At 44.1% G+C, this 24,234-nt stretch overlaps 1 protein-coding gene across 2 annotated transcripts in view; it reads left to right on the top strand.

The window, feature by feature from the left end:
• SEMA4G (semaphorin 4G) overlaps positions 1-24,234 on the top strand; it is a 960,547-nt gene that overhangs the window by 460,275 nt on the left and 476,038 nt on the right. For both annotated transcript variants that reach the window (XM_069611666.1, XM_069611665.1), the window contains exon 5: positions 12,412-12,510. In XM_069611666.1, the coding sequence (XP_069467767.1) occupies positions 12,412-12,510 (99 nt within the window). The remainder of the gene's footprint in view (positions 1-12,411; positions 12,511-24,234) is intronic.

Below are 24,234 nucleotides of genomic sequence, written 5' to 3'. Positions count from 1 at the left end.
CTGTGCTACTCTGCAAACGGGGTCTGAGGTTGTAAAATGCTGCCTGTAAGAGCTCCTGGTACACTACACGTCACCATAGGGATAGTATTACAGACACGCCTATGTCGACGTCCCCTTTTCGACTTTCGAAAAACAACATGCAATACTCCGCAGTGACCATTGGATGTCGGACTATGTACAGCATGTGAATCTAAGCAGCTACAACCATCAGAAATGCTTTTATGGTAAGTAATGATTGTCATATACATACACACATGCAACACAAAGAAGAAACTTGTAGGTCTCCGAAAATTGAGCAAAATTACATCTGCCAGGATAAGAACTGCCATTATGTAAATGCCTAGGCTACTGTGTAAGCTGGGTTTAGGGTTGTAGAATGCTACGTGTCAGAGCTCCTTTAATTTACCCTGCTTGTAGGTCACTAGAAATAGAAAAAAGAATAGAGCAAAATGGCATGTGGGGATGATACAGTGGATCCCATCATAACCTGGGCATCAATGGCATCAATGGAATCACTCCACTCTGGCTGTCCACCCCTCCTCAAGGAATGCAAAACGTTAGACTGGGGAGTTCTTATCACTGCCAGCGGTTCTAGAAATTGGTGCACCCCAAGGATAGACCCTGTCGCATTGACTCTTCAATAGCTATATCCAACCTCTATCCTGCCTGATTTGCAAATTTCCCTTGCCCTTTCAACCATATGCCGATCATACCCCCCAAATTGCACTGAGGGTCACCAAAAACAATAAAGTGCAAGATAGACACTCTGACTGCCTCCAAGACATCCAGGGCTGGGTGGCCTTAAATAACCTCTGCCTTGATCCATATAAAACTGAAATCTTGCAATTCACTACCCCAGATACCAAGCATCCTTCCATTTCACTAGGCTGGTACCCTCGGACCATGCCCTGCCATGACTAAGACGGTCAAGAATCTTGGCATAACCTTTCAGGAACCCAGGCCCATCACACCTCAGATCTTAGAGGTGTTTAAAAAATCCACTTTTTTATTATACATATTTAAGAAAATATGTACCTTGAGACAGGTCAAAATAAAGAGTTTGCTGCGTCTTTGATACTATCCAAACTTGACTATTGTAATAGTAGTTATACAGGCGTGACCAAATACCAAATGAATCAATTTTAGTTGGTTCAAAACTGAATGTCAAGACTGATTTTTGACCGTAAACCACACCACCATGCCACACCATGTGCATTTTATGTGTCTATCTACTGGAAAGTGGCTTTATATAGCCACCAATTATTTGTCTACTCCATTTCCCTTTTTCCCATTCTTCTACCTACTCTTCACACCACTTCCCCCTTTCCCTTAAAGCATTGTGTAATGGCTTGCTACTAATTGTGTGCTATACAAAACAATACAATACATATAAAGCAGGCTTGCAGCCCCAGCACTGTCAGAAAGCAAAGCCCCAGTCGGAAGCAGGCCTCTGACACTGAGAGGCCTACTGCTAAGAGTGTCACTAGCCCCTGACATGGCGGGAGACACTGGCTTCTACGGTTTGACAGACCGGTGTCCCGTGATGCCACGGAGCAGTGCTGCGTTCAGCTGTCAGGCTCTCTGCAAAGAAATTTGGATAACAATGAGCCGTCCTTGTGCCGGAATAATACCCCGCAATCATCCCCTCTGTGCCCCAGAAATGCCCTTAGTAATGTAACCGGGCAGATTTCTGTCGTGACGTGACTTGTCACCATAACACTAACCCCCTTTCCCTCTTGATCTGTTTTGGACCTCCTCACCCAGAGTGCACCACACAGCCCCTTTCCATGGAAAGGTCCCCCCTTGACAGGCCCCCCACCTGATCGAACGAGGAGGCCCCACACCTGATCGAACGGGGAGGCCCCCACCAACTCCCTGATCCTAAAGGCGCCAAAAAATGTAGTAGAGAATGCTGCCCTAAATAGTGATGCCTCCCATTCACCCCTACAGATCTCCTTTAGCCCTATAATGATAGAGGCCAGTTTCTCGGTATCCAGGGGGCAGCACCTCCTGTCCCCTGGATTGACTGCTCCCCTTTTCCAGTCTATTAATGCCTTTCGTACTGCAAAGTTTGCAGATGGTGGCGGCCTCCCCTGCAATAAAAAAACTATGGCGGCCATCGGGGTCCTAGCCATTCCAAACAACCGCCCCTCAGCCCGTACTTTTCCCAGGAATTTGATCACTGGGTCTCTATGAAAAATATCAGCTAATCCTCCAACACAGCAAAATGACCTAAATTCCTTAAACACTTTCTCATATCCCTGCTTAGTTTTCCTTGATGCTGACGCTTCAATCATTGAGGCCAACTCCAGGCACCAAGCTCCCATAGTATCTCCAGAAAGGGGGTCATCACTGGGTCCCCCCGGTAGCTATCTCTGGAACTCCTGCAGTTTCAAACAGGACAAAGCATCAGCTGCATTGTTGTTAATCCCAGGGATGTGCTTTGCTTGAAAGCTCACATTCCCACAAAGACACAGCAGTATCAATCCATGCAATAATCTTAATCCCATCGGACAAGCCGCTCTTTCGCTGTTGATCAAGCAAACCACCGACATGTTGTCTGACCAGAACAGTATGTCCCTACCCCTCAGTTCCTTGCCCCAGATTGTTAATTTCACCACAATTGGAAATAACTCTAAAAAGGTAATGTTATTGGCCAGCTGCTGTCGACCCAGCTGCTGGGGCAATGCTGGCCACACCATTTTTTCCACAGTATGGCTCCAAATCCCCCGCTGCCTCCTGCATCCGTGTGCAACCCTAACTGTGCACTGTTTCTGTCCTCACCTGGCTATACCTGTGCCCCATTAAAGTTCCTTAAAAACTCGTCCCATTCTACCAGGTCCTGTTTTAGTTCTTTCGATAGCCTAGTGTGAGGATATGCTTTAGTCAGTCCTGATATCGCCTGGGCAATTGCCCTCGAGAATGTGCTCCCCATTGGGATAATTATCAGTGCGAAATTCACTTGTCCCACCAAGCTTTGCAGTCGCCCCAAAGTCACTTTCTTGGCCCTAAGTCAGGCAGTCACCGCCTCCCTAAACTCCCGCACTTTGTCTGAAGGGATATGGCATTCACCCAACTCGCAGTCGATCTCAATCCCCAAGAAGCAGAGCTTTGCCGTAAGGCCCTCTGTTTTGTATGCGGTCAGGAGGACCCCCAGGCTGTCTGCCAATTTCGGGAAGTCCCTCAGTGCCTGCCCACATCCATCCGTGCCCTTCATATCTAGAAAAAGAAAGTCGTCCAGGGAATGCAACACCCGCGCCCCATACATTCTCTCTTTGTGGCCCATTGCAGGAATGAGCTAAAATTCTCAAAATAAGCACAGGATATGGAACACCCCATAGGCATACATTTTCCCTCCTACTAGAAAACCCAAAAGATGGTAATAGTCGGGTGCACTGGGAGTAATCAAAAGGCTGACTCAATGTCTAACTTTGCAAGAAGCGCCCACTTGCCCAGACTCCTCAACATTGCTAGGGCTTTATCGAAGGATGAATATCTCACTGAGCACAAGTCATCATCAATTGCATCCTTTACAGAGGCCCCTTTAGGAAATGATAGGATATGGATCATCCAGTACTTTCCGTCTCCTTCTTGAGAACTATGCCCAGTGGGGAACACACCCATTTCTCCATGGAGGGGGGAGGTGGAAATGGCCTTGCTTCCCTCCCCAACCGCACTTCCTTTTCCACTTTGTTTATTAGTGCCCCCGTTTGTGTCCTGGCGGACTTCTGGTTCTCCGGGACAGGGGTGGGGGGGGTGAATCCTTTTACCGGTATCCAAAAACCCTGTGAGAATCCTTCCACCAACAACCGAACATCCCCCACCCTTCAGTGCCCTTTCGCCCATGCGTGCAATACATTGACACGCACGGGAGTCGGGTGGGCCCAAGGATCTTTCTGACACTACTTGTGTTCCTTGCTGCTCTTGACACACTTGACCCCGCTGTGTCCCAACATCCCGCACAATGAGCATACTTGTTTAAATTTACAGACTGGCTTTGTGCGCACAAGATTTTGTTAAAGGCCCAACATGTTCCTTTTTTAATCCCCTGTCCCCATACGCCGCCCCCCCCGCTGTTCCGAAAGGGCTGTGTCCCGGTTTAGCCAACCCTAGTTCCTTGTTAGGTCCTGTGCAGCTAGCCCAGAGAACCATTGCCCTAGTCCCACAATCCAACAATGCATTCCCCTCCTTGGCACTTCGGAATCTCTCATCATACACTAACCACGCCCCGAATGCGCAGTTATGGTACATGGTCAATGCAAGGTAAGTCACCCAATTGTACTTATAATGGGAGGAGAACCTCCTTCTTCACTTGTTATTGCAGAACCACATAGGAATTTTTTCAAAGAACAGGAAATATGCTTGTGTTTATATTCCAAAATGTATTGGCTTTGGTAACATTACTAAATACTGAAATGCTCTTTGTGAGACACGTGTTTGACCAAATTAATGCCTTTTTCAATCAGGGCCAGTTAAAGTCTCAAGATTGCTTGCTTAAGATGTAAGTATTCACACATGAATAACCGGGCTATAATCCCACCATGCAGAGAGAACTGTCTCCTTGCTTCGGCCTCTTAGTAAACCCAATTGACCAAGGACCTCTGCGCAATTTTTTTGTATCCTTTTCTTCGCCTTTACAATCCCTAATCTCCTCAACCAGCCTGTAATCCAGCAGGGAAAACATGTCAATGTACTTTTTTCCCCATCATTTATCCTTGGTGTCTATGCCACGTGAGCATACCTAATACTGCTGCCTGACTGGAGGGAGGACCACTGCCTGTCCTGCCCTAGGCCCATTGACTGCTGTAACTGTGGCAGCCACCCCTGACCCTGCTGAGGCCACCACACTACTGGAACTGGCTGTCAATGGTGTTCCTACCCCTGTCACCAATGCCCCTCCCTGGGCAGCCCGTTGACCCTGCCGGCCGTTGCCAAAGAAACCTCTCCTAGGGCCACCATGTTAAACGGTACTGCAATGCCGAGTCCACCTGGCCCAGAGCTCGTCTGACCCGTTGCCCTCCTGCAGATCCTCTAGGCTGCTTTGCCAGCCCTCCCCATGTCTATTCTGATCCCGCGATGAACCAAATACCCCACCCTCCCTGTGACCTCCCTGCTTGAACAAAGGCTGGCCCCCCATGTGGGAAAGAAGATTGCTGTTATGGCTCCCAGTGACAAAATCCCGAAGTTACTCCCAAAAGGCCAGCCCATTCTGCCCACTGGTGGGCAGGGTGCCTAAGAACCTCATCTGTAACTTGTGCCCTGCCACCCAATTGAGCCCCAGGGGCTATTGGGTGGACCGCCTCCAAGGCCCACTTTCCCCCCAATCAGTGAGTCCCCTGCTACCACACTGGTCGTGGGATCTCCTGCCGCACCTGCTGATGGTAACGCAGCCGGTCCGTTCCCTTATCTATTGCTCCTGGTGCTCCCGGTACTCGCTGTGCCCCCAGCCCTGGAATTGCCAGTTATCAAAGGGGCGGGTGTTATTGACACCACCACCATAATTGGTGCCGGTGGAGGGTGACCCGGTCTCTCCCTTCCCTTTCTCTCTTTTGCTGGTGGGAAGGCAGAGCTGTGAGCCACGTTCTTTCGGCGTGGCCTTATCTGCAGTGGCGGCCCCAGACTGTCCTCTAAATCTTCGCCAGCTTTCCTTACTTACCCTGAGTCCGGGCTCCCAGACAGAGAACCCATTACTGCATTCAGGTCTCTCCCCTGGAGTAATGCGATCATCGCCGCCAATTTAGTGGGTTCCATGGCCCTTACAATCCCTTTACTTGTGCAGGAAACAGACTACCCCACTCGTACTACCAACACCCTGTGATCACTAGATATTCGACCCCTCTCCTGTGCGCGGTGCCGTTGACCATGTGTACACAAACCCACTTAAACAAACTTTTAAGATTCTTCCGTCAACTCTAGTGAGAGACTGCCCCTTCCTGCTGGCACTGAGCACTATAGACAGTGGCACACACCCCCTGTAACCATATAAAATAAACCTCAGACTTCCTAAACCATTCAAAGCAACCGCCACCTCGCCCACTTAAATTAATAAAACAAACACAATTGTAACATTCCTCTAATTGCTTCAGCGCTGCCTAGCAACCTTCGTTCCTCTATGGGAAATGCTGCGCCGCACACCACTCCTCTTCTCCAGCCCGTTCGAGCATCTTCAACACTCGCTCCGTATCCGCCCCAGAACCACCGCGCCACTTCCCAGCCCCCTGCTTGTTCCAGCCGGCCCGCTTATCTCACTGCGATGCCCTTCTGGGTTGGAGACTGGACCCACACTTCGCTACAGCACCTTTCCACCCGGAGGTCGGAGACTGGATCGGCGGTGAGCACGGGAGCGGGGTCGAGGAGGAAAAACCACGAAAAAACATCAGTGTCAGTGGCTGCAGCGGCTCAGGTCAGGTGACGGGAGCATGGCGGCGAAGGATCCTTACAGCAGGGCGAGTTAGAGAACTGTGCGTTCCCTGCTCTCTGTCCCCTCCATTTATGGGGAAATCCTGGTACCCCCCCACGTGCCAGGTCTAAGCCAGCAAAGCCAGCCGCCCCTACAAGGATAGCAGTTACTGCCGGCATCTACTGGTCACTTCTCCCCCATGCCGCCCCCCCAGCCCTCCCAACCCGGCATCTCCGCAATGGCAGGTCTTTTACCTTTGTAGGCTTTCTGCCAACCACGGTGCACGCTTTTCTTACACACTCAGACTCCTTTGTTCCCTTTAGATCTCAGAAGTTTCTGGCGCGAAAAAGAACCTCCATATTACTATGCTATGATGCCATGCCAGTGGAATGTAATTTCTTTATTCCACGGGCATGATGTCATCATAGAAATATTCAGCACCAGAAGTTGTTTTCCTTTGCTAATTACTTGATGCTAAAAGCCATGCATAAGACATTTTAATCCTGGGTTGTAGACGATTGGTAAATCCCTGTTCTTTTTTTTATTTATTTTTTATTTGTTTATTAATATACTTTTAGCCAAGTCGGCTTTGGATATGCACAACATTATTACAATAGATTATTAAAATCATCAACACTTACTATATCACAAACTGTTAAAATATCACATCACATGACAGCCATCTTCCCACATAGCTTTACATTATATAATCAATACACACTATCCTTAGTTATCCAGAAATAACATAAATTCCAATATAAAAGGTTTCCTTAAATAAATATTATATAACATCACGTGATTATTCATTTAAAATCTGTACGCATTCCATAAAAAATTTCTCAAATAAATGCATAAAACTAATATCGTTACCCTCCATACATTTCTTCCACATATCTACTAGTGCTGTGCCTTCGCATTTGTTATTGTAACATTTAATCCATTTTGCACATAAGGTGGTTAAACTTTTACAGTCAACTAGAATATGTTCTGCTGACTCTATTGTGTTAACCCCACATAGACGACACCAGCGGTCTGCACGCCTTAGGTTAATGCGTGCCCCTGTCATTTCAAGCACAGAACATATGTTTAATTTAATCAACAGATATTGGGGGTCATTACGAGGTTGGAGGTAACCATGGCGCTCTTAGCGCCATGGCTGCCTCCAAAACCTCACCGACTCTGCCCTGGTGAATGGAGCTATTACCGCCCCATTCCAAGGTTGGCAGGGGCGGTAATTCCCCATTCACCAGGGCCCTTCCCCATTCCCATTTGAGCCCCCTTAGGGCTAATATTGCAATTTGTGGTACCGTTATTAGCACCAAAGTCCCTTTGCGGGTCCCGTCCTTAACGCCTGGTAAAACCAGGCGTTAAGAAAGGACCCGCAAAGGGAACTCGTAATAGGGCGGCAAGGGATTACCGGTACCGGTGCCCTTAACGGTACCGGTAATCCCTTACCGCCCGGGTCGTAATGAGGCCCATTGTCTTACGGTCCAGCTACTTGGGTAAGCCATTATATACTTTGGGCTAACATCCCGCTCCATTATGTATGCTATGAAGCGACTGCTATTGCTGTTCATGTGTGTTGCTAGTTTAACAAGATCAGCTTCATAACTATATGCCTCCATTTTCTGTTTTAACCACCTTTTACATCACCACTGTTGGTTCAACTGGCTGTCCCTCTTGAACCCTAGGAGCCATCTGTCATGGTTTCTTTTGATTTTGGACACTGTGCCCATCTGAGTATATGATTCAATGGATGCATAGGCTCTTAAGTAACTCACTATGATAGTGTTATTCTATAACATTGAAAGCTTTTCATACCACAGGGTTACTCTAGATGTGTAGACAGCCATTGTGCCTTGTATATTAAATTCAAGTTTAAGGTATTCAACTGGTAGGCTCTTGGGCATTCTAAATAATATCCTCAGCATTTTCGCTTCCAGGTTATTAATTTCAGAGGTTAGACCATGGCCCCACACTTCGACTCCGTACATAAGAACTGGTATGATCTTTGCCGTATATATCATTGTATGGATTGACATTCCTCCTTGCCGCCCAACAATGTACTTAGTGCATGAATAAGTCTTGTGTATTTATTTTGCGTTTCTATCCAATGGCCTTTCCAACTTAATGTCTCATCATTTACCACCCCTAGATATTTCTACTGTTTTACACATTCGAGTGGTTGCGACTCATACTTCCATATATACTTGCAGCTGAGTTTTGTAGATTTCCCTTTAAAAACCATAATTTTCGATTTCCAGGTATTCACCTGAAGGCCATTTGTGTTGGCATAATTATTTAAACAATCCAATAGCTTTAGCAGGCCATTTTGTGTTTGATCTAGCAATAGTAAGTCATTGGCATAACCCAGCCAGTTTATTCTCTATGGCCCAATCTTAATTGCAAAAGATTTGGAGTCGAGAAAAGCTGCCGGGAGGTCGGCCAAGTACAGATTAAAAAGAGTGGCAGCCAGGATTCACCCCTGCTTAACTCCTCTACTGGCAGGAATCGAGTCGGATAGTTTGCCTTCAACATTAAAACGTATGCACATTCTAGTATCACGATATAGCAGCACCGTCATGTTTATCAGGCCTTGCGGGATTCCCCATGCTGTGAGTTTGGACCACAGCCAATTTCGCATTACGGTGTCAAAGGACGCGCTAAAGTCTATTAAGGCTCTGTATACCGCAGACTTTTTAATCTTGTTCACATACTCTACTGCGGACACTAGTATTAATAAATTGTGGGTGGTATTAGAGTTTTGCCTAAAGTCAATCTGGTTAGGTGGAAGAATGTTATTCATAGTAATCCATGTAGTTAATTCTACTAAAATGACTTTTGCAAACAATTTTCCAGGGATGTCTAGCATTGCTAACATCCTGTAGTTAGCCGGGCTTGTCCAGCTCCCTTTTTATATATGGGGAGAATATGGCTACAGCTCCTTGACAGGGGCAGCATCCCATTGCAATACGTCACATCTCCACAAAAAGGAGGTGTAGTGCCGTGGACCAAACTGTAGCTGATTTTTTAATTAAACTATTGCATGTGCCATCCGGGCCTGTTGCTCAAGATAAATTGAATGTACTAATTATCAATGTTGGATCTTCCACTGAAGATTTACATTCCCTTACATTTCTTTTAAGCTATTTAAATAACCTACATTATGTAAATAACCTAAATTATCCAATGCAAAGACCATCAGCCCTATAAGTGGTGTCAAGACATTGATCCAGTGATAAACTGTGTTAAATGCTCCAAAGTTTTTGCAATCAGGGGTGGGGACTTTTTTTTGGATGGGGGGTTTGTGAGGAATTGACTGCTGCCGTGCAGTAGTACAAGGATGAGTAGAGGCTAAAACACCCACTCAGCCCTCACACTTCGACGAACCAAGAGCCAACACAATCATAAAGGTAAAACAGGCACTGCCAAGAAATACCTCCTTCACCTTTTGTGGTGATGTGGGACAAGGGAAGGCTTTACTCTTAAGAGGGGTGTGAATGTGGTTCAGTAGCAACCCAAACAACGTATAACAGCCCAAAATAAAGGAATGCCAATTCAAGGTTCTATAAAAATATATGCAATTTAATTAAACACGCCTTGCACAGTAATAAATAACTAGAAAAACACTACACACAACCCACCCCTGAGGAAAGAACACCCAATAAGCAAAGATAGTAGATGCAGATGAAAGGCAAGCAAAAGCAACAATGTTCTTGAACAAGGGTATGTACTTGTGAGCAAAAAAGGTTCAAAGTCACCTTACCAGTCTCTAGAGCCCAAAAATTGACCACGGGGGCAGTTAGCAGTCAATAGTAACTTATTCTTCTCAAGTGATGATCCAAAGATGCTTCAAGATGAATCAAAGAAGTGGTATGCGACCCCTTCCTTTAAAAGCAAAATGCCACAGGCGATTGGACTAAAGCTAGCTCACTTTAGGGGTCCACGCCCTGCTCTTGAAATGAATTGACTTTGCCCTTTGTACATCACACCCAAAGTGATTTGTGCTACAGGAAGTGGAGGGGACAGGAAAGAGAAAGAGAGGCAGAAAGAAACAAAATGAAGACTTCTCTCCAAACTGTACAGATCTCTCCCTGGCTACACTAACTCTGCCCTCTTTTCTTCTCAATAAAAACAAAGGCCTTAAGAAATGCAGTCCCCTGTTGTGAGGCCTGGCTCGGGCTCTTTGTGAATGGGTGTTCCCTTTGATTCCTGCTACCAGGCCAGCATCCTGTGGGGTGGCTGTCCCTATGAGAAGGATGTTAACCTGTCCTTATAAAGGAACAAAGAGAGGCAATCCCACCAGGCTACTTCCCTGCCAGTAGGGCAGGGTCTGACCTGTGTGGGGGAATACACATAACCCTTTCACAGCTGAACTGGGTCCACATGGCTCAAGCATGTGCATTATCAATTTAATGTGGCTGCAATGATCATACATAGAGCCATGCACCACACCTTAACCCAGGAATAGCTTAATGCCTACAGTTTATTCTGCCACCATCATGGCTCCTTATGGTCATTATAGTTTTGGTACAAAGGCGCATGTCTTAAACGCAGTCCCTGCAGTGCAGAGACTTTGCTGTCACTGCAGCTGTCAAATTGGAAACTGTGACCTCTGAACCGGATGTGTGCCACTGGTAGAGCAGGTGCTGTAATGCAGCAGGGCACAGATGATACTATGCTTTTGGCATGGAGCATATGAAAGGGGAATCCGCACAGCAGATTACCCATTCAGGGATTAAGTTACCTGCATCATTTTATTTTTTTAATAAAAATGAAAAAGCCAGGACTTGCACACCCTTGCCAGATGGCAATTCATCACAGGGCCCCCATACTCCACTTTTCACCCTAAAAACCTCTACTCCTCAATATACTTTTATTTCCCCACAAAGTTATTTTGTCGAAGTGAATTATCACAAAGTAATTCACTACAATAAAACAATGGTAGACACCTGCCAATACCACTGTGTTTGTGCAATGCTATCAGTAAGACCTACTACACCCTCATCAATGTGTCTTACATTATCTGTTGAACTGTTGTGTTGATGTGGTTGGTAGAATGCCTAGCATTTTTTGCTTGGGTGCATTGGTCGTTTTTTGATTTGTGTAGATAGCGCTGAGAGGATGTTATGAAGTGCAGATGAAGGAAGAGTAAAAATAAGTCAGAATCGCTTTAATGCCTTTTTTGCACTTCATATTGCAAACTGTGAAACTAATCCCTGCCATTTATGCATAGCAGCCAGCATTTACAGTGGATTACTATAGAATACAACTGCTATTAGGTGTTAAAAGATGCAGAGTCCATCAAAATCCAATTCAGTACCGCCAGCAGGACAATTGGCCTGGAGGATAGCCCAGGGGCAACAGGTTTGTCTTGGAAACAAGAAAACTGAAAGCAACACAGGTTTGAGTCCTGGTTCCGCACTTAGAGACTGGTGTCTGGTATTAACCGGATTATAAAAGCTTAATTAATGCTGGCGGCAATGCTGTGTCTCCTTGTCCAACCATACACATTAACAGACATAATGTGTAGTGTACACGTTTTACTGATTGCTTTATATACTGTGGCATTGTAAAACGACGCTCATTGAGTCTTGTAAAGAATGGAGGTTGCAAATGGATCGTTCTTTGTGCTCTGCAGAAACACGTGCCCATATCTGTGAGTGATGTGGTTTGAGGAGGCCTTTAGTCTTGATTTGAGGGACACTAACTACTGTCGGGGGCAGTTGAAGGCCCATAACGGGGCAGTCTATTGTAAACATGCGGTTTGTTAAATGCCCGAGTAATGGTCAAGAAAATCAATCGCCTAATTAACTACTGGATTTAGTCAAGGCTATTGATTAGGGCGCCAGCGGCTAATTCTACGCCATTAATCAAACCGCCAGCAGCTGCAACATGTAGAGTAATCATAACAGCAATGCTTTGTGAGTAATTGCTGCCCGTGTTTCGAGTCGCTCATCCTGCAGCAGGATTTACTGTTCTCAGTGTATGGTTTTTTTTCTTCCCAACAGACTGAGTGTTTCAACCATATAAGACTTTTGCAGCAGTTCAATGACACTCATCTATACGTGTGTGGGACATATGCCTTTTTGCCCAGCTGCGCTTATATTGTAAGTATGAAATACAGGTGATGTCTGATCTATAGGTGAAAATTGGGAAACTGTAAAGTGTTTGTCATTTTTTGTAAAGTATGATATATCTGTATATGTATGATGTCATCCAGATGATTACACGGAAATATAGCACCAGTTTAGGCACTATATACGGGATAAAGTACCCCCTACCATACCTTATAAGGATATTGCAAGTCACAAAAGAGGTTCATGACCAAATGGAGGAATGAGACCAAAGGCTGAGTTCCTTTAAAAGGTCACGGAACACCAAGGTGACTTGCAATATCCTTTTGATGTATGGTAGGGGGTATTTTATTGCTTATAATACATGCAGACACATGGTCATTACCTTTCATAGCTCATCTATTCCATAATATGATATAATGTAAGAGATCTTTCATTTGCCCATCCATATAATCAATATAGAATCTGTTTGGATTTAAAAAAAGCAAAAATGCAGCTCCTAATGTGTTGCCGCGATATAGTGCAAGCAGTTTGATAAAATGTATGAAAAGTTTCATTTTGTGCTTCAAAAAAAGTAAATATGCAGATTCTTGCTCACATGTGTTACACGCCAGTATGATATGATATTTATAACGCGCTTAATACCCATAGGTTTCTAAGCACAAACACGGGGATCGAACCTGTGTTCCTCTGTGCCGTCTTGATTCCAAGGAGAGCACGTTGCTGCTGAGCTATCCTCCCGAGACAGGAGTGCACAAATAAAACATTCTACCATAAACCATCCATTGTCAATTAAGGGATGTGTAAAGTAACACAGAAAACGATTCTGCAAGCAAGCAATTTGAAAAGCTTTTCACAGTTTTAATTAAGTGCTGCAGTGACAGCTGGAATTCTCCCTGCTGGCACAAGCAGCAAGCATTGTGACATCACAACAGACGAGTACTAACTGATTTCAGAGCAGCTATGATTTCATGTTCTCATTGCAGGTCAGGTGTTATGTCACAACTCGCCTGTAATTGGAACATTATTTCCAGGCTTTCATACAGATATTGCAGACTGCCATGCATTGTAAAGCTACTTAAACCAAACAGCCCTGTTTTCAGGAAAAGCCTTTTCCCAGCCGGTTGGAAAAAGTACATCCTGAACAGAATTTGCAAAACCCAAAATCCCACCCTTCAACCATGCAAGAGTGTTGGTGGTATGGGCTAAATTGGGGTGGTCTGCTGTGGGAGACCACCCTTGCAGTGTACAAGTGGAGGGAAAAGTGAGAAAAATTAACCGTTTTCATAAAAGGTGGGTCAAAAATAAATATTGTTGATGCTATATCATCGAGCCATTTAACCAGCCACCTTATCAAGAGTTTTGGGGCCACTGGTAGTTTGGGGTTCTACAAATGACCCTGCCAAAAGAACTTAGATTTTAACACGGTGCAAAGTCATCAAAGTCATCAAGCAGAGAGTGATCTGATGTGCTTGTGGTTGAAGTGTAACAAGAGTGAGAAGCGAAAATGGTGGTAAACTGCAGGTTAAGGCCAAGTTGGAGACCAAGCACATTGCTCAACTGGTGTGTTTGAGTAGCAAACATAAGGCTTGAAGATGATAACGGCTGTTTTTAGTTTTGGCTATTAGATGGCGCTGAAGCCCCACCTATACACCCAAACTAGCGCATTGGTGAACAGCTAGGGGGAGATGGCATAGGAGGAGTGACACAAAGCGTTTAGGTGTTGTTTGGTTATTTACCCACCCATTGACTGCCCATGGCCATGCTAATAATCCCTATGGTCATTCCCACCCACTTCTGGCCCCTCTCTGCCAATACATAGCTTTTCAAGCTTTAACATCAACCTCTAACTGGAGCTGTAAAACCGCTACTGTTGTAATACAAATGTCTTACGCAGGTCTGCTTGAGCCACTTGAATTATAAGCATTGTGCGTGTCCTTCGCTGAAGTCCTATGACAAACAAACCTTGGTGAAGCCAATGGTTTTCCCATGTCTATAAGCATTAGAAAAAGCATTTGCCAGGAACTGCAGTATGCTATTTGCCCAGGTAATCATTCCATTTTGCAGCTGCTAACATTAATGGCCGGTTAGTACCGTTATGGCACGGCACTGTCTGACAAATGCCTTTCCCAGGCCTACACATAAGCCTAAACTGTTGGCATTGCCAATGCTTCTTTATATAGTGTGTGATGCTGCAGTTCTGGACGTTTCCTAACGCTGTAAATAACAGGCATTGCCATAACCACACTTTATGATACCCGATTACTCAATTTACAGAGCTCGGAAGGATTAATCACTGACTGGGCACTGGTGTGTTTCGAATTCATGATGCGCAGGTCACACACATAGATCATCTGCAGTCAATTAGCATAATGAGGTACCTTATGGGTGATTAGTAGACCTGGCTGATGGTTGCTAGTTGGGTATTCCCTGGGCAGAGGGCACATTGGCAAAATGGGTAAAGATGGGCATCGGAAGGGGACACAAGCATAGACCATAAGAGTGAAGCATTTGAGAATAAGAAGTCCTGGCCTTTTTGTAGGCTATAAAAATATCAAGGGTTATTGCGATATGTCGGCAGGCATTCAGGTAAATCAATATATAGTTAGTTCTGTAGGTGGATAGATAATGATATACATGCAGACAGATGATGTGTATGGATATAGAAGCATGTATGCAAATAGTGTGACGAATCAAAATAATTCGTCCCTTCTCCCCAAGGGGGAGCTCCTTTCTGTGAAGCTAGGGAGGTCAGCCCGCTCCGCAATACCCTCCTTAGGTGTAGAGGTAAGTGGGACCTCACTGGGAGAGACTCCACCTTTGGGGAGAAGAACTCCTGTTCCAGCGAGGGACTCCCTAGAGACATCCACCTTATGGCTTACATAAAATGTTCTACAACAGAAGAGACGTTTACATATTATGACTTGGATGAAGAAACTCTGAATAGAGAGCGAAATCCTTCTGAAAAGGAGCATGGTGCATGTACCTTTAAGGCACAGTGTCTCATGAACTGTGACAAGAAGGTTAAATAATGGACTCGCTACGTGGCTGAGAGAGGCAGAGTCAGCACTTGTGTATAGGCGTGTTATAAATGCCTTATCATATCACAAGTGAAGCACACAAGTTTGATACTCAGCTGAAGAGCGAGAGAGGGAGGCTGGGATGCTAAAGCTACGGCGTCATCCCGACATGAGAAACCCTAAACAGGGAACCGAGAGAGTAGCTCTGAGCTGCCACGAGTCACGGCGTCAGTCAGACCCGAGGAAGAGTAACCGAGAAAAAGAGAGGCCGGGACGCCCCCTAATATCACCAATATCACTGTGTAAGTAATGACACTGTGGGCCTCATTACGACCCTGGCGGTAAGGGGTTTACGCCAGCGTTAGCTGCGCCGACCCCTTACCGCCAATTACGTGGTCCCTTAGCGCCATGGAGGTCTTAACACCCGCTTGCCCTATGGGGCAAAAATGGGAATGGGGAAGGGTAAATGGGGATTGGGGACTTACCGCCCCGCCAAGGTCGGAATGGGGCGGTAAGTCCGCCAACCACCATGGCGTAAACATAGTTTACGCCATGGTGGTAAAGTCACGGCCCAGGCGGTAACTTACCGCCTGGGTCGTAATGAGGCCCTGTGTGTCCACATCCTTATTAATGCACAAGGATATTGAATAGAGCAAAGAGAGCCGCAAGAGAAGCATAACGCTGATGGGTATGTTACGACAGCAGGTGACCTGAGAATACGTGCCAGGGTCTAAGTTACGCGAAGATATGAAACTCTCCAGAGATGGTGGTCAGAAGATGGATACAAATACATAAAATAATCCTTTCATCCAGAACTGAAATAATTGAAGTCAAACTAGAATATATTGGAGAAAAAAGATTTGAGTACATGTTACGTGCATTAAAAGATCGCGAAGTGGATTTTTGAAAAAGTGCTTATAAGTGGTGTGTTCATGCATACCCCAGGGATTAAACTGACAGGGAAAAACATAAGGCCAATACACCTTTATAAAAGTTAAACTGCTAAAGTCACATTTAAACATGTACATGTGGTAACGAAACATGCTCAATGCCAAAATCTTAACTGAGAAATCACTTACCAGGTGGTGACCAATGGTAGAAACCGGCTGAGTAGACACTGGAGCCAAATGCACATTTATTATCACCCCAATTGTTTCTGTTTTGTGTTTTATTCACTGTTGTGGATACAGTCCCTTCTTAAACTTTATGGAGCTTAAAAATCAGTGGCAACATAGAAAAGTTCCTTTTCTCATGTTACATGTAAGGGCACATATGACCAGCTCCTCTGTTCTATGTGGGTGCTTGATACCCCTGGTTTGGTTGTTCCATCAACACCATTAGTACTTAAAGCAAACATTGAAAAAGACAGTAGTTGGGACTGATGTCTAAACATTCTACATGCATTGCAATTGTGTCCCCAGGTACTGAAATCACTCACCTTCTTCTGCCAGCATAAACCCCTGAAGTAATACCATTTGTCAGGTATTGGCATGATGTGATCTGGCGCTCACATCATATATGATATGATATGGCATTTATAACGCGCCTATACACAAGTGTTTCAAGTGTTTATCAGGTATTGACATGATATACCAGTTAATGCCATCATAAAACCCTTTAATAACACCATTACAAGGGTCTGCTGTCAAAGGCCAAGGTACAGCACTCTCATTGCTGATAATAATGTTACTCATTTATGTGACATACACCAGATATTGAATTCTGTCTTGCCACTTGACAAAAGGTGTTATTATTACTCCACCTATTGATATTAAAGTTATCAAGCTCGAAGGATGAACTGCTGGGACCATTCCACTGGGGTAAGAACCTGTGACTGTAGCTTTCACACACATGTCAAAGGTGAGTGCATAACTAGCGCTGTTATCACACAAATTCATAATGCCAGATTGCCATTAAAATCCCAGATATTTGTGCTGTTACCATCCAATATTCAGGTGCCCACACCATTCTTCTGGCTATGCACAGTTAGCATGGCAGTACTAGACCCCATTAAGCCCTTTTTAGCAAATCAATGCCAGATTTTATTATGTCCATTTTCCTAAGAAGTACCAGGACCAGTTATGCCAAGTAAGGATGGGAGGCCATGATTCCATTACACCAAATGAGTACATGAATACTGGGTTTCATTATGTCAGCTTCACATAGTAAGGCCAGAATCAACTATTCACAGCTAGCATAGTAAGGCAATGGCGGACATCACCCTGATTATTTCACATTCACAGATTAGGATATTGTTCAGATTATAAATTCGGCCCACAACAGCTGCCCACATTCACAGATTGCGATATAAACAATAATTCCAACAAAGACCCAGGAGACCATCCTCAATGCGGTGTGGAACAGGTGATGTTAGTCAATCGAAAAGACATACAAGACATAATTAAGACGCACTCCATACATTGGGATGCAAATTACTGGTTAGTCACCATGGATGTTTCAGCACTCTATACCAGCATTCTCCACAATAAAGGACTCCATACCACTAATTACTTTCTGCAAAGAAGATTGATATCCTACTATGAACAAAATCTAATGATCTTAGAGATGCAACATTTTACTCTAACCAACAATATCTTCATTTTTAATAAGGAACTCTTCAAACAGGCCCAAGGAACTGCTATGGGTACCAAGTTCGTCCCACTGTATGCCAACCTTTACATGGGGCATTGCGAACTTGAGCACGCATGGCGGCATCCAGCATTCTCCAAGCATAATAATGTATTTTTCTGCGGGGCGTTATATTGACAATGTTGTCATGATTTGGAACAGCACCCAAGCACAATTACTGGATTACTACAACTATCTCAATAACAATACATACAGTCTGAAACTTACCTCACTACAGAGCCAAACACAAATAAACGATCTGGATATTCATCTCTACATTCAAGGAAATATCATCCATACCACCCTCTATATTAAACCAACTTCAGTCAATAGCATACTACATACAACCAGTAACCATCCTATTCACAGTGATCCCACATTTTGAATCAGATGATTTTGTTTGGGAATAATTCTTTCTCAGAGAGACCAATATTTGGGTGTGTTTTGCTGCCTTTGTGTCATATGAAGACTGCCTTCCAAGTGAAACATTATTTTCCACTTTATTCAGTTCCTATGGAGAGCAGATATTCCTAAAAATCCCACAGGTTCCTGGATGTACCATGACGTTCATACCATAGAACAATGGTGTATGTAAGTGGGTATAGTTAAAATTTGATAGATGGACTGGAGTTATTCAATGAATTCTCCTATATCCTCATGCGTGAAGTGTTTTACACTTTTTCTAAACTCCAAACGCAGAGTATACAAATATCATGGTCTTTCCTTTTGTTCTGTGGAGAAATCAAACTGTAGTCTGGCATAGAGTTTTATAATTTCTAATCCATCTTCTGCTCAGGCACAGTACAAAAGCGAGCTGACCGTTTCAGTGGTATCTAGGCGTTTACACCACTTTCATCAGGGCTAATACAGCTGATATCGAGTAATCGGCTGTTTTCAAGATTTATATGCAGCATAGTATGTTTGTCTGTTGGGCTGTTTGTCACGAGGACCCGCCTGTTAATGATACAAAGCGGGGAGTGGGGGTGGGGGGAAGAAGACATAACAAGCTCTATTTAGGAAGGTTTTTCAAAATTAGGTGCATCTATCGTCATTCAAAATATACCATTTGGAGAAATGCTGATTGTAAAAAGAAATTGCACTACTGATGATGAATTTAAGAAACATGTATCCAACACTATCCAGAACTTTAGACAACGAGGATACAGTCAGAAACACTTAAATACAAATTATCACAAAACCCTAACCAGTACAAGAGACCATCTCTTACAGGACAAATTTCAAGATTCTAAAACTGTTGGTCAACAAAAAATGGTTCATTACAACTTACAGTACAAACAATAATACAATTTAACAAATACAAGTGAAAAACTGAAACATATTGGAAGTGGACTCTGATCTGCAACACATATTGGAGGATCAACCGAACATCACTTTTCACAAAACGAAAAATTTGAAGGACAAGCTCAGTTCATCTCATTTCCAGTACAAGATACCACAACCAATGGTGTCAACAACAATGTGGCCACAACCACCCCTACAAGGCAATTGGCTAAACTTTTAGAAGTCCAGACTACAATCTGTTAAAGGCTTCCATTCTATATTTTGATCTAGGGTAACCATACACCCAGAAGTGCAGTCCAGAAATCCTTCATTTGGAGTAGCAGGGCCATGTAACTTTTCACACAGCTACTCAACTGTAAGTAACTGTATTCCAATATATTTGGGCTGCCTATAAAATAGCTTTAAACAAACAATCCTTGTTTTGTCTTGGTTTCCCTTAGGGTAATAAGATAATTCTCTATTACAAATGTGAAAACAATCAGAGAAGACAAAATTGATATAATTGAAAAGTCTTTCATTTTTTGAATAAAAAATTGTGCCTCCTGAAGAACCGCTAGACAAAATTAGTGGGGAAACACATGTTGGGGAGCATACAACAAGGTTAAATGAACTGAATGAAGTTACTTCAAGACTTGTGCCTTATTTTTGCTTATTTATTTAATGTGATAGTTTTATATACAAAAAACGTTACACATTTACCCTTGAATGTGTAAAGTTTTATTTGTATATAAAACTATATCACATTAAATAAATATAATGTGTTTCTTTATTACCATTGTGGAACCTTAAATAAATACAAAGGACTCAAGTGACCTTTCTAGGTAATTATATTTTTGACTCCTGTCAAATAACTCAAGGTTAAGGCACAACCCTGGACTTTTCTAAACTCTCTGCAATGTGTTCAAGCTACCATAGGTACCCAATCGGGGGGCACGGACAAAATCAAACTGAAAAGGGTACAGTGTCCATAAAGCAGAAGGTCACATGGGGGGTAAAAAAAAAGAGCTAGAGAAGCAGGAATTTAGATAGAACTACCCACTAAACTTACAAAGAATGGCATCATGGGGTGAGTTCCATGTCATTTCGCCGACCCCTTTTTTCCGACGGATGTTTTGCCGCGGGAGTTTTGCTACAAAACATCATCAACATTTATTTTCAATTATTTTTGGGGGGTTCTGCCACCCAAACCCCCTGTTAATTTACTTATTTGTTTTATTAACCCCCTCACCCCCATCCCTACCCTTTAGTTACCCTTTCCTACCTCCCCAAAAAATTTCAATGGGAATTTTTGGCAAAAATCCTGTGGCAAAACACCTGCCGGAAAAACGGGTGTCGGCAAAAAGACACGATACCATGGAGAGAGTGGTAGTTGCGGAATTGCAGAGTCTGTGGGTAATTAATTATAAGAAAAGAAACCTCCATGAAATTAAGACAATGCATAGACTTGTACATCCTTCATTCGTTAGGTGGACACATGGAAAAACATTTCCCAGAGAAACATCATCAACGTAGTTCTTTCACTACACAAAGCGCCATATTTTACCAAACGGGACATCACGAGCGTGTGCCATCAGGTAATGTTACATCCTGATTGTAAGCACTTAATGGCATTTGTGAACTGGTTATACATCTTAAAAGTCATCATCTTCAGGTATCATGTGTTAGAACATGGAAACAGCAGAGAAGAGACCAAATGACATCCTGGCTCTGCAGCTTCCATGTTCCAGCACCTAAGGACTGACATGCTGAAAGGAAAGGAGAACAGTAAGTACTTTCAGAATGATATACTCCTTTATGGCGCCAATGAAGAACACAATCGAGCTTGACAAAGTGCTCGTGCGATTAAAAAGTAGATTTCACTAATAAAAGAACAATGTCAGTACCTAAAGCAGAAACTTGACTTTCTGAGATACTCGGCCTCAACAACAGGTCTAGAACCAACGAAAGCTTAAAGAGGCACCGGAAAAGGCCAGAACGGTCAGCTGAAGTCCTCCATGGACATGGGAGCGTGGTATGCCTTATTCATCAAGAGTCTGAGGGCCCTACTGAAGAAAGGCAAGCACTACACGGGTGGCCAGATTATCTAACATTGACACCGGTGACAAGAATTGAGCAAATGCACTTAGCACCAGCTTTGCTGCTTAGGTAACAAAGATTGAAACAAACAGGTCTTTCCCCAATCCTTACAAGCTAATCACATTTGCACTAGGGCAAAAATTAATCAGACTTTATTATACTATTGGGAAGGAGTGTGGGAGCCCCTCTACTGAGAATGAACATGGGTGAAATATCCTGTTGTATGGAATTTGATCCACTCAGGAGGGTCTGGGTTTGGTAGGAAACCGGATATCATATACATACACATGTTTTGTGATAGAGATTGTTACTATCATGTTGCACATTGTCTCCACAACAGCACTTTATTTTGGGCAGAGCTCCTTACAAGTTTAGAATTACAAGTCCCTGTATTGAGTTGTACTTGCATCAAAGGTATGCAGCAAACTGTACACACCTGCACGCCCATCTGCAGTTTGATGAAAGGTCCACCTCTGGACTGCACATCTCTTCACCACACGTATTCCTCTCATGCTGACAACAGCCCTTGATGGGTGTCAACTCCAGTGTGGCCCGACATCTGAACTTGCCGTTGGATGCGTGCGGGATGGTCTGATCACATGTGACTCCGTAGGCCATGTAGCCTCATCAGGCCTCAGCTGTGTACAAGGAGTCCTTAATAATATGTGGTTGCAAACCCCAGAATGAAAGGGATCCTTGAAGATGCAGTACAAGGAGCACATTCATGCCACGCCTGTGATTTCCTTGGGAGGTTGGACGCCTCTGAGGACGCTCTGGGAGGCGACGATCTCCGGCAGAAGAATGGAGCTCAGTCTTAGCAGCGGTGCCACCGCACGCGGTCAGAAATAACATTGCATTTTGTCTCCTCCGGGGAACCGGTCCTTGTTTGGTGCCGTGTGAATATTCAGTTCATTGTTAGTCCAATAAGATCCCAGTTCAGACATGCTTGCAAGACAAGGTGCAGGCGTCTTCTTAAAGGATCCCCTGATTTGAGGCCCCTGCTTAGGATTTGCATACTGTGTTGGGCTCTGTGCATGGAATGCAAGGTGGACGCTCACGATAACCCGCAAGGGCCATTATATTCGCAAGATGTGGTGAGGGCCGCTCCACAGGTAGGTTCCGTAACAATCAATGCTTATGTTTTACAAGGAAAATTCAACAATTTTTAGAAAATCATATTCATGAGTGGTATGACTGATCCTTCGGGGACCGGTGCCACTGCTTATCCATCCCATTGGGAAATGACCCATATGTTGTGGCCATATTTTGGTATTTGATTATTTCGATGATGCCCATCTGCTGCTGGCACCATATGCAGCTGCCCAGAATTCTCTCTTTTAGCACCAGCTCTGGAACTGTGCACTGTTTTCTTAACAGAAGGTTGTTTGCAGTGTAACTGCTTAGCAGAATTTAAGATTCTGTGGCGTGGCAGCGGTGAAGCCAGGCAATTACCCAGTGACATCTTGGTTCACTCATTGAGCTGGCGACCAATGATTTCACACTCATGGGTGCTGGGTTTGGTGCGCTTGCCCATTGTGGGGTTCTACTAGCCAACACAGTCCACACATACAGCGGGAAGCTAAAGCCAATGCCCAGCGCTAACGCCCAGATCTTTCTGGCAGCTTAACACTCTACTGGGTTCTTTTCCATCAGAATCTGCTTTTGAATGTGGGGAGCGCTTCCATAGACCGCGCGCGCTAATACACCTCCAAACTCTTATAAGGAATAGACGTGTTGAAGAAGAATGTATACCTCAATTTCTTTCCATTTGACCCTGATAATGATGATCGCATTTCTATTTTTGTAATTATGATTGTTATAATTATTAGTAATAACCTATTTATATTGTGCTTGTTTTTTTTTTGCCGTTTTATAATGTTGCAAATAGCGGGTCTGACTATTGTATGCAGCTATGTATAAAATGTATGAAGCGTACACGTAGCTGTGTGTAGGGGGCGCAGCCAGAGGTTACAAGTAGGGTGTTGGGGTAGCAGAGACGCTGGGATGAGTGGGGGCAGGGAGCAGAGAAGAGCAGGACTTCAGATGGGCAGAAAGAGTGATCAGTGATTGTTGAGATGTCCTTTGAGTTGTAGGGTCTTCTTGCCCTTCCTGAATTGTAGAGTGCAGGGGGGATGGTCTTATCTGCATTGGTAGCTTGTTCCAGAGACAGGGTGCATAACAGCCGAAGCCCTGCTTCCTGTTTTTTTTCCTCTTTCAGGTCTTTGTTTCTAGCATGGAGATGTTGTGACCTGAGATGGTCCGCTAGCCTCCCATTACCAATTTAAAAGCAATATTAATGTTCTAAAGTGCATAGGGAATGGAACCGGCCTATGCCAAACGAATTACTTGTTTTTATATATCTGTCTCTACCGATGCCACTGATCACAGTGAAGATACTGACAGAAGAAAAGGACATTCCAACAAACATGGTTCATGAGTCAGTCTGAAGTCATCATCCAAGGTTCCATTGGTGCTGCCCAATGTGGACGCCTCCATATAATAGAAGGTGTTTAGTGTTCTTTTTTCTGAGTGTTTGCCTGGCTGCTGTTTATTTTAATTCTCTTTCCTTTAATTGATGTTATATTTTTATTGATTTGCCAAGAGTTCCTGTTCTTGGAAGGCAACATTTGTTTCTCACCTGTCGGTTTTATTGTAATTCTAACCTTCCATTCGCCAGCTCAGAGGTGCCTTCTCCCCCGAACACCATGTGCCATTACATTTTTTGGACTCT

This window comes from Ambystoma mexicanum, chromosome 8 (genome assembly GCF_040938575.1).
Source record: "Ambystoma mexicanum isolate Mex_15411 chromosome 8, UKY_AmexF1_1, whole genome shotgun sequence".
NCBI classification, from domain to species: domain Eukaryota; kingdom Metazoa; phylum Chordata; class Amphibia; order Caudata; family Ambystomatidae; genus Ambystoma; species Ambystoma mexicanum.
This window is presented reverse-complemented; position numbering and strand designations above follow the sequence as displayed.